We start from the raw sequence: 12,079 nt of genomic DNA, 5'->3' as shown, positions 1-12,079 counted from the left end.
TGAAAGTTTTGCTTTCATATATTGAAAATATACTTATATGAAATTTAATTATTACTAACGTAATTACCCACTTGTGGGACTACAATGGGTATACGGTTATTGTTGTTGTACATTTGTACTCAGGGGCGGACCCATGTGTAAAGTTTGGGTGCTCCGGCACCCATTAAACTTAATCACGGAGTGTATAATTGTATAGAAAATATAAAGGAAACAGATATAAATAGTTAATAGAGCACTCCCGAACTCAAAATTCCTGGGTCCAGCACCCCCGAACTCAAAATCCTGGGTCCGCCTCTGTTTGTACTAACACAAATTATATTTTTTTAATTAAAATATCTACTTTTATATCTTAAGCCCGGGCCTCACATGACTAGTAATGAGAGATGAAACATAATCTAATATTTTTTTATTCGGGCAGATTCTAATAGTAGCAATTCCACTGACCATCTATTTTTTCTTCTATTTTTATTTCGGTTTGAAATACAAAACTGGTAAAAGATATTCTATTAAGAATCGAGGGAACGATTCACCAATTGTTCACGTTAATAGAAAACTAATACTCTATTTCTTTTTTTCTGTCTTCGTTAATAGCTTTACAGAAAAAATACATTATCTATACACTTCAATTTGATTGCTTTCGTGTGTTTATACATGATTATACAAAGCATATACATCATATATACATAGTATATGCAATGTTTATATATAGCCATACAAAACAAAAACATTATCTAGGCACCGATGATACTGTGGGATTCATCGGCTGCAAAATAGATGTGTAAGTTGTGTATTTATTTATTTATAGCTATACAGAACAAATACATTATTCATACACCGACGATACAGTAGGCTACATCGGCTGCAAAGTGTGGGCCGTATATATGAGTTTTTGGGGAAACAACGCCCCCCCCCCCCCCCCCCCCCCCCCCATTCAAACCAAATAATTACCTGCCCATACCCCCATTACTTTCGTATCCCCAGAAAAAATCAAAACTATTTACCCAAGATGCCTCCAAATTATGATACCAACATGGTATATAAATATATTGAGATGGTATCATGGAAGACTGCTTCAGTCCTTCTCTTAGTCCTCCATGATATCATCATGATATATAAATATGCTGAGATGGTATTATCAATTATGGATGATCATGTTCATTTATTCAAAAAGACACACCTTTCTCGAAAAAAACCTCTGTGATATCATACATATATTGTGATTGTATCATGGAAGACTGCTTCAATCCTTCAATAAGACACTCCTCAAAACCATGGGCACCATCGTGGTATATAAATATACTGAGATGGTATCTTGAGGACTAAGAGAAGGACTTCTTAGTCTTCCATGATACCATCATGACATATAAATATACGGCTATGATATCATGGAGGAAGGGTTTTGGGCGAGGGGTACGTCGGGTAAATAGTTTTGGGCGGGGGGTACGGCAGGTAATTAATTTAGGAGGGGCATGGGGCGGGTAATTATTTTGTATTTTAGGGGTATTTGGGTTAGTTTTCCGAGTTTTTTTCCCCATGTATAAAACCAGGAGAAAAAGTACTGAAAAAGAATATAACTCTGAAGTATAAGACCCCAAAACAAAATTAATGTAGGAGGCTAAGTGCCCAACCCAGGTTGCATTTAGCTCAAGATAAGAGCAATGCAGTGAAAACATATCTTAACTAAAATGGAAACTTGCAAAGAAGAGGTTACCAGCTGAGTAGTAGGTGTTACATGTTTGTAGGACCGCCATGAGTCATTCCAAGATCAAACTTTTGAAATGCTACAGTGTAGGAAGAGTTGAGGAAGGAACAAAGGCCTAAAGAGAACTTGCAACAGAGAAGATAAAATTTGAAAGTTTAATTCTATGGCTTCTTGGACTAATCTGGAACTTGTAAATGACGCTGAAATTATAGTAGATTTTTATGGGTTCGCTGCATGCTTAGCCAGAAACCTTTGTTTGCCTTTTCGTTTATAACCCCCATAGCACCAACTTGGTGCTGTTGAAATTAATAAAACTTACCATGACCTGTTATTATATTATTTTTGTTAAAAGGATATCTTAAACAAAATGACAGTTGCAGGAATATATAGCAAGTGATTCCTCCGTACAGCACACAAAAAAATTATCCGCATTCTTCGATTCCCGCTGTGCTTCCCAGGTTTCCGCCTGTACCTCCTAGCCAGAAAGAACACCCAAAAGCTATTTGTACTAATTACATAAGAAAAAACCTACTTACTCTGCTAACCAAATTTCCACAGCACATGTAAAACAGTTTTTGGGCATTACTCATATTAGCAAGGAATCTTCCGTTCCATATCACACTACTTGCAAGGGAGTTCCCTCAAGAAAATCTGGACTTGTTGAAGACCACAATTGCAAGGATAAGTTTCAAAGTTTCAATGGGGAAGTGAGGGACATATTTCAATAGATCTCACATAGAAGCAACCATCCAGAAGCTTTCTGCACTATTGAGTCAATGATGAACTGCAAATAGAAGATAAATGGTCCCCCAACTCCCAACTCTTGCTGCTCTTGTAATATTAAGCCAACAGCCATTAACAAAACTTACAAACACCACTAAGATTAGATAGCCCAGAAATGATTAAACTGAATACAAGGTGTTGATGAGAGAAAACTCAGAGCTTCTATTCAACTTCCTTCCCCAACTTAGAAGAAACGAACCTGCGGAAGTAGCTCCCACCCCTCTTTCTGTTTCAACTTCCCATCTTCAGTCCAGTCCAGACCAGCTCCATGCCCATTCTCCACTCCACTGGCAATACTTTTCCTCATGATAGGATGCTTCTAAGTTCGATTCTAAAGCAAGACTAAACATAAAAACCATCATCAATCCGCAAACTTCACCCCTGAAGGATTAATACCAACTTCCAACCATAGTCTATATACCTTACACATCTTTCCAAGGAAATCCTAGTTTGTGTAGCTTTTTAACTCTGATCTTTCTCAATTCAAGTTCCAAGAAGCAAAACTAAAGCTTTAAGCAACTCTACAGTTTGGTGAAGATTCCAGCAAGACAATGCAAACGTGATGCCAACTTTTCCTTTTTACTCTATATTTGGGATAAGGATTGCAAATGTGTTCCCATTTCAATTACCAGCTTTCACAAAATTATCTATAGAGTAAAAACGATATGGTGGAACAGCATATTCATACCAGCATTATGATAAACATATTATTACATTCAAGAAAGTGGGAGGGTTGGAATTACACTGAAAACCATTCACCAAAGACCCGAAAAAGGGAAAACAAAGCTAAAAAGAATGCCAACGGCTGATTTTATCACAAAGCATCGATCAAAGGCAACTAGCACTACTATCATCACTATCAGCAGCAACAGTACCCGAGCTCGAAGAACCACTGCTAGTAGTAACAAGGCATGCTCCTCGCTTCTTTCTCTCTTCTTCGTATTCAGGATCATCTGTAGGCAATTCAAACCTACATACGGGACAAGAATTCCTCGAACCCAACCACTGAACTATACAATCATCATGATAACCATGTCCACAGGGCAAATTCTTCGCCATCTCGCCCACATTCACTACATCTTTACAAATAGCACATCCCATTACATCCTTCTCTTCCTTCACCACCATTGTATCAAGACCTTCAATTGCACTCTTGGAAGCTGGTGGAGCTCCTCGTCTTCCGTTACCATCGCTCTCCGCTAGGGTTTGGAGTAACGCTTCGTAACCCGCTGCGTCCACGTAGTCGCCAGGGTTGCCGATATAGCCATCCACATCAGGAACTTGTAATCGGAGCTCGATAGAGTGGTCTTCCAGTCCCATTAAAATCTCTGCCCAATCGAGTATCCGATTTCTCCGATTGGAAGCTCTGGCAGCAAAGTCACGGAGACGGAGACGGAGCACATCCCTCCGTCTTCGCCGAACTTCATCGTCATCGTCATCGTCATCCTCAGCCTCAGCCTCAGCAACGTCAACATCATCGTTGTTGTTTCCTCCGTCATCTTCTTCGTCATCATCATCGTTATCTTCATCATCATCTCTAACCTCGACTTCGTTATTGCTATCCTCGTCATCGTCTTCATCGTCGTTGTCGTCGTTGCCCCAACCGTCGAGTTCGACACGGAGGTAATCGTCATCGTGCTCGGAAGGAGGGGGAGGTGGCGCGTCGTTGTCACGCGCGGCTTCAGCGATGAGTCTTAGAACTTGGATGAACTGATTGCCGAGAGTGGGGTCATCATCGATCTGATCATCGGTGCGTGAGGGTACGTACTCAACGAAGCCACACTTGCAGTTGTTGCAAATGACATCATTGGGAAGATCGGGTAGGGTTTCGACGGAGACGCGTGTCTCACACTGGTAGCACCAGTAAGATTCAGGATCCGACCCGGTTGATGCAGGGACTACTGAAGGGGTCTCGGGCTCGGCCATCGTTGGGAGACTGACTTTTTGGTGGGGAGAAAAGAAGAAAGAAAAGGAACTACGAAAATGTTGAGAATTTATGTGGTTTAATGGTAAGATTCTTATGTTATTTACAGCCGTTAGATATGATGACAATTCTTTGATCAGATGGTTAATAAATTGGTGACTATTTTATTAAACAATAATCTTTTCTTCGTTGGAAAATGGGAAAATACATTAAAACCCCCAACGTATAGCCGGATTAATTATGACGCACCCAACCTTTCCGGACGACCTATTACCCCAGTCTTAATTTTTCAGTTTTTTAGTAGCATTTTTTGGCTGACGTGGCAAAAAAAATTGAAGCCCAGTTGCACAGTGGAGAGTGTTGCACACTCTCCGCCACGTCACCGCCACTTTTTTTTCATTTAATAATTCAAATTAAAATAACACATTAATAATTAAATTAACACATTAATAATTAAATTAACACATTAATAATTAAATTAACACATTAATAATTAAAATAACACATTAATAATTAAATTAACACATTAATAATTAAAATAACACATTAATAATATCTCACCCACCCCCACCCCCACGTCACTGCCCGTTGTTGTTGCTGCTGCTGCTGGCCGCAGCGGCGGCGGCAGTTTGGCAGCGACGGCGGTGTGACAGCGACGACAGCGGTGGTTGAGGAGAAAGAAGAAGAAAGAGAAAAAGGAGAAAGAAGAAGAAAGAGAGGGAGGGTGGGGGTGGGTGAGATATTTTAATATAAATAAATTTTTATTAAAATATCTCATTTCACTCGTCAGATTTTATTTTATTTTTGCCACGTCAGCCAAAAATACTACTAAAATACAGAAAAATTAAGACTGGGGTAATAGGTCGCCCGTAAAAGTTGGGTGAGTCATAATTAATCCGACTATACGTTGGGGGGTTTTAATGTATTTTCCCTTGGAAAATCAAGTTACTGCCTCAGTTAATAATTTAATTCTTCTTTCTGTACAACAAAATTTCAATATTTTGTCTTTTAAAAGTTATTGCACACATATTAAGAAAATTAGTTAATTGTACTCCCTTCCGTCCCAATTTAAGTTCCATACTTTTCTTTTTGTCTGTCTAAAAAATAGTGTATTTTTCTATATTTAGTAAGTTAAAAATTCAAACAGGCTACAGAACAAGTTTAAAATCCTAAAATTCAAATGATATTTTAATACATTACACATATTTTTAATTTAGTAGCACAAGATTCAAATGTTATTTTATATATTACGCATATTTTTAATTTAAAAACACAAGATTTAAAACTCACATTTTATTCATTAAATTTTGTGTCCAGTAAAATTAAATTGATACGGAAGAAATATCAATTATATTTGACTAAGTAATCAGGATCATACCCGGTTGATGAAGGACTACTGAGGGGGTGTCAGGCTCGGCCATTGTTGGAGACTGACTTTTGGTGGGGAGAAAAAGAAGAAAAAAAGGAACAAGGAAAAGATTGAGAATTTATGTGGTTTATTGGTAAGATGCTTGTGGTAATTACAGCCGTTGGATATGATGACAATTCTTTGATCCGATAGTTGGTAAATTAGTTGAAGGAGACCGTCGATAGTGATAGCTAAAGTACAAAACTATTAAACAAGACCTGTTTTCTCCGTCGTAAATCACTCCCTCAGTTGATATTTTAATGAATCCACGACTTAAGTAGCACAAAAAAAAAAGTTGAATCAAACTAATACAAAAAAAAACACATTAATAGGATTTACGCACGAAATTCGTGCATGAAAGGACCAAACTGCAAAAATGCACTTTGAGCCTTTCACACACGAAATTCGTGCGTGAAGCAGCAGAGTTTTTTTTTTTTTTTTTTTTTGGTGTTACCTTTCAAATCACATTTTTTTCCATACTTTGGGTAACGATTAGTCATATTTCAAAACCCCAAAATATCAATATTTTATATAAAACTTAATATCTTTTTTTACGTACAATAATGCCGGCTCATTACATCAAGTCCACCTAAACGTTTGGATCGCCGTTTTAGGGGTTCTAAAGTGCCCCGAAGTAAGTTTTAAAACTTGTCATATTTATAGGGTTTTGATTTAAGTGTTTTATTATATTTGAATGTACAAATATAAATATTTGATTTAATAATAATTTATCCAATACGAGAGGTTTATACTAATTAAAAATAATTCATTCCATCTAATTACAATACTAATTCAAATTAATACAATAATAAATTACAATAATAATACAATCTTCAAGTTCTAGAGGCTCTATTACTTCGAGACGTGTTTGTACTACCACGGCCTTGTTGCCCACACGAATGCTTGTCATGGCCATATTGCTTACAGGTAGAGCACTTGCGAGAATAAGTTCTTTCACTAACATCCATTTGATTGGGTCTACGACTCCGTGAGTTAATGTCCAATTTCCTGATGTAATCCTTGTTAGCAACCATCGAAAACGGCTCGTTTGGCCAATAAGCTTCATTACCAAGTGGGTGGAATTGGCCGGAATATGCTCTAAGGTAACTGTGGACCTTGTATTCCCCCGCCACATAACTTGTTACCGTTTTTCTCATTCTCTCCAAGCACTTGACAGCATGAGAACACGGCATGTGATACGTTTGCCACTTACCGCAAGTGCATGTTCTTGTTGCCTCATAAACGGTATGCACGTTTCCACCCTTACCGTTGTGATAACCCGTCCTAACTTCATACACATGTTGAATTGGGTCATACTCGGTCATTTGGTGATGCTCACTTTTTTTTCTATAATGCTCCATCTTTTTGAAAGGCTTTGGCATCCATGTCCCCGCCGTCGACTAATATCGCTCTAGCCTGCCTTGTCCTAACAACAAATCGCTCCACAACCTGCTTGAAAGTCATTCTCACCATTGCGGTGACAGGTAGTCCTCGAGCAGATTTCAGCAAGCCATTGAAAGATTCTGAGTTGTTTGTTGTGAGCATGCCCCATCTTTTGCCTCCATCAGCATGAAGCGTCCATTTTTCAACTTCGAGCTTCATCAACCAAACATATGCAGGTTCACTCACTGCCCTGATCAGATCCATTTTTGCAGCCCATTGTCGTTGTTGATGCTCCATCGCAGCCCCCCACATCAATTTGTTTAGAGTGCCATTGTGAAACGTTGATTGCAAATTTGCCTTCAAGTGCCTTAAACAATAGCGATGGTAAACAAAGGGAGGCTGCCACCCCGGTAAATTAGTCATATTGTGCAATATGCCTTTATGACGATCAGACAACATGCATATGTCGGTACGATCCTTAATAACATGAGTTTTCAAATGGGTCAAAAAGATCCCCCATGTGTCGTTGCTCTCGTTAGCGGCAATTGCAAAAGCAAGAGGAAATATTGACCCATTGGCATCCATTCCTATTGCAATTAGGAGCTTGATGTCGTAGGCACCATATACATGCGTACCATCTATGGAGATCAGTGGTCGGCAGTGAGCAAAACCATCAATGCATGGTTTGAATGTCCAAAATACGAAGTTGAAGATTTTACCCTTTATAAGCCGCCACTCTACAACAGTACCATTATTAAAATGTTGTAGAGCTGCCATATACCTTGGTAGCGATTGAAAAGAAGTATGCCAATTTCCAAAGACCATCTCAAAAGCGCGTCTACGCCCGAGAAATCCCTTTCTGTTTCTTATAGTTTTACTATATACGGTTTGAACGTTTCGAATACATATTTGATGGGGGATCCTGCACAAGTTTAAACAAACAACATTTAGTAATGATCTTTTAATCGATATAAGACATATAATGTACTAGGTAGGATAAGTTACCTTGTACTAGGTAGGACAAGTTTAAACAAACAACATTTACTATAATTTCATTAATATTAGAAATAATAAAGAAAATAGAAATAATAGTACCAAGGCTAGAATTAATAAGTGAGCGTGTTCGATTGTTAAGTGAACAACAAAAAGATAAAAATAAAGAGACCTCTAAAAATAAAGAAGTTGAAGAATTAATAGACCAATTAAAAAAGATAGAAATAACACCTCAAAAAGAAAAAGTCAAAATAACTAGAAAAGCACAAAAATGGACCTTCTTCCAATTAGATCAAGAAACGAAGGAGGATCAGAAAGGTAAGAAAGACCAAGAGTAAGTTTTTCAGATAATAGAATAGGTAATAATTTCTTATCAAGAATTTTAAGTAGAAAACACCAGAGGAAAACAACCAACAGTTAAGTGAGGTAATAGATGTAGACCGAGACATACAGATTTTCCAACAAAATCAATTAAAACTATTAAATCCAAAGACTTTATACAACATAGGACAGTTTTCAAGAACAACACAATTATATAGACATTATAGAGAAGAACAGTTGTTAGCCATAGGAACTAAAGTTACTACTATAAATCTAATAAATCCAGAAGCTTTAAGACAAATAAAAAATACTAGAAGGGCGCTAATGCATATGGGATTAAAAGAATTAATTAGAAAAAATTTAGGAACTAAAGTCTTAATAGTAATTTACGATGATAGATGGTCAGACATGAAGAAGTCAATAATCGGAATAACAGAGGTAGATATGACAAATAATGGAGGAATTTTTTATATTAGTCCAGAATTTATAATGAATTTAGATGCTCCATCGCAGCCCCCCACATCAATTTGTTCAGAGTGCCATTGTGAAACGTTGATTGCAAATTTGCCTTCAAGTGCCTTAAACAATAGCGATGGTAAACAAAGGGAGGCTGCCACCCCGGTAAATTAGCCATATTGTGCAATATGCCTTTATGACGATCAGACAACACGCATATGTCGGTACGATCCTTAATAACATGAGTTTTCAAATGGGTCAAAAAGATCCCCCATGTGTCGTTGCTCTCGTTAGCGGCAATTGCAAAAGCAAGAGGAAATATTGACCCATTGGCATCCATTCCTATTGCAATTAGGAGCTTGATGTCGTAGGCACCATATACATGCGTACCATCTATGGAGATCAGTGGTCGGCAGTGAGCAAAACCATCAATGCATGGTTTGAATGTCCAAAATACGAAGTTGAAGATTTTACCCTCTATAAGCCGCCACTCTACAACAGTACCATTATTAAAATGTTGTAGAGCTGCCATATACCTTGGTAGCGATTGAAAAGAAGTATGCCAATTTCCAAAGACCATCTCAAAAGCGCGTCTACGCCCGAGAAATCCCTTTCTGTTTCTTATAGTTTTACTATATACGGTTTGAACGTTTCGAATACAATATTTGATGGGGGATCCTGCACAAGTTTAAACAAACAACATTTAGTAATGATCTTTTAATCGATATAAGACATATAATGTACTAGGTAGGATAAGTTACCTTGTACTAGGTAGGACAAGTTTAAACAAACAACATTTACTATAATTTCATTAATATTAGAAATAATAAAGAAAATAGAAATAATAGTACCAAGGCTAGAATTAATAAGTGAGCGTGTTCGATTGTTAAGTGAACAACAAAAAGATAAAAATAAAGAGACCTCTAAAAATAAAGAAGTTGAAGAATTAATAGACCAATTAAAAAAGATAGAAATAACACCTCAAAAAGAAAAAGTCAAAATAACTAGAAAAGCACAAAAATGGACCTTCTTCCAATTAGATCAAGAAACGAAGGAGGATCAGAAAGGTAAGAAAGACCAAGAGTAAGTTTTTCAGATAATAGAATAGGTAATAATTTCTTATCAAGAATTTTAAGTAGAAAACACCAGAGGAAAACAACCAACAGTTAAGTGAGGTAATAGATGTAGACCGAGACATACAGATTTTCCAACAAAATCAATTAAAACTATTAAATCCAAAGACTTTATACAACATAGGACAGTTTTCAAGAACAACACAATTATATAGACATTATAGAGAAGAACAGTTGTTAGCCATAGGAACTAAAGTTACTACTATAAATCTAATAAATCCAGAAGCTTTAAGACAAATAAAAAATACTAGAAGGGCGCTAATGCATATGGGATTAATAGTAATGGGATTAAAAGAATTAATTAGAAAAAATTTAGGAACTAAAGTCTTAATAGTAATTTACGATGATAGATGGTCAGACATGAAGAAGTCAATAATCGGAATAACAGATGTAGATATGACAAATAATGGAGGAATTTTTTATATTAGTCCAGACTTTATAATGAATTTAGCAGAATTTGGAAAACATATAAAAATAGGAATACAGACTAAAGGATACGAAGAAATGTGTAATGGTAATAATTTATTAATGTGCATAGGATTTTTAGGAAAACTGACGAATAATAGTAATACTAAGTTTAAAACTAAAGTAGAAGATGTCATAGAATTAATGGAAACTAGAGGAATAAATTTAATTAAACCTATAAAAATAAATCCTGAAGAATACGCAGGGTTAGAATAGAAATTAGAAGACTTTAGTAGAAAGAAGATTCTACAGCCAGAGTCACACATAATGTACACTAATTCTAGAGGAGAGACATCTATAAGATTTACCAATTATAATTATACATCACAAAGAGACATAGAAGAAGAAAGTACTCTAGATGAAAATGAAACTACTGAGTCAACCCTTATGGACATAGAATTAATACAAGAAGAATTTGAAGTAGACATAGCTATAGAAGAAGCAAAAAAACTCCATAAAGATAACAAAAATATACTTTTTAGATGTAAAGGATGTAAGTTAGGAGAATTAACAATAGAAGAAACCATAAGTCACTTTAAATTATGTGAAGCTTGAACTGATAATTGGGGATATAGAGTAGAACATATATACCAAAAGAAATCAGACGAATTCGATAAAATATTAGAAGATATGCAATATAGTGATGACGAAATAGAAATAGACTCGATAATAAGTCAAAAAGAATTAATGGAATCCAGTGCGTCTAGTTATTTTGACTTTTTCTTTTTTGAGGTGTTATTTCTGCCTTTTTTAATTGGTCTATTAATTCTTCAACTTCTTTATTTTTAGTGGTCTCTTTATTTTTCTCTTTTTGTTGTTCACTTAACAATCGAACGCGCTCACTTATTAATTCTAACCTTGGTACTATTATTTCTATTTTCTTTATTATTTCTAATATTAATGAAATTATAGTAATATTTTTTTGTAGTGTTATTTGATCCGATTTAGCGTTAGGTATATAATCTTTATAGTCTGTTGGTTAAGGTATAGACTTTTCTATTAATTTTGAGGCTTCTTCTTGAGCTAAGGTTGGTCTACTCATGAAAGAGTGACTTCTTTTAGTTCTTCTACTGTCTTTTTTAATTCTTTAATATCACTAGTTAAAACTTCTACCTGTTGCGTTATTTTAGAGACTATTTGGGTTGTCTTTAGTTCTATCTCTTTTAGTCTTTCTGTAATAACTTTAACTAACTTTTCTATTTCCGTCTTTGTAGGTAATTTTTCTAGATTAAATTTGTTAACTAGAGTCTGGACTTTCTTTTCTAATTTTAACTCTTGTGTTTTTAAGTAATCGAGATTTTGTTCTAATTTTTCGAAAGTTTTCTTTTGCTTAGTCTGGGATGCTTCTACCACCTCTAATATTCTAGTAATGTCTTTATTATTTTCTTGTATTTTTTCACTAAAATTTATGACTAAATCTATTAATGTGATCAACTGTTTGTCTTCACTATGTAATATATGGTCTCCGTTACTGAAATTACACTTTATAATACTATGATCTTTTAATGTTG

The 12,079-nt window shown here is 35.8% G+C and overlaps 1 protein-coding gene across 1 annotated transcript; it reads right to left on the bottom strand.

The window, feature by feature from the left end:
- Nucleotides 1–3,151: 3,151 nt before the first annotated feature.
- LOC132613824 (E3 ubiquitin-protein ligase CIP8) lies at nucleotides 3,152–4,462 on the bottom strand. The gene has a single exon (XM_060328087.1). The coding sequence runs from the start codon at nucleotides 4,409–4,411 to the stop codon at nucleotides 3,314–3,316; it is 1,098 nt and encodes a 365-aa protein (XP_060184070.1). The 5' UTR covers nucleotides 4,412–4,462; the 3' UTR covers nucleotides 3,152–3,313.
- Between the last annotated feature and the right edge of the window lie 7,617 nt (nucleotides 4,463–12,079).

The sequence above is a fragment of the Lycium barbarum genome, chromosome 10, assembly GCF_019175385.1.
Source record: "Lycium barbarum isolate Lr01 chromosome 10, ASM1917538v2, whole genome shotgun sequence".
Classification (NCBI taxonomy): Eukaryota; Viridiplantae; Streptophyta; class Magnoliopsida; order Solanales; family Solanaceae; genus Lycium; species Lycium barbarum.
This window is presented reverse-complemented; position numbering and strand designations above follow the sequence as displayed.

Bases quoted from the DNA above. Each gene is read 5' to 3' on its own strand.
- LOC132613824 (XM_060328087.1), bottom strand. From the start codon at position 4,411: ATGGCCGAGCCCGAGACCCCTTCAGTAGTCCCTGCATCAACCGGGTCG.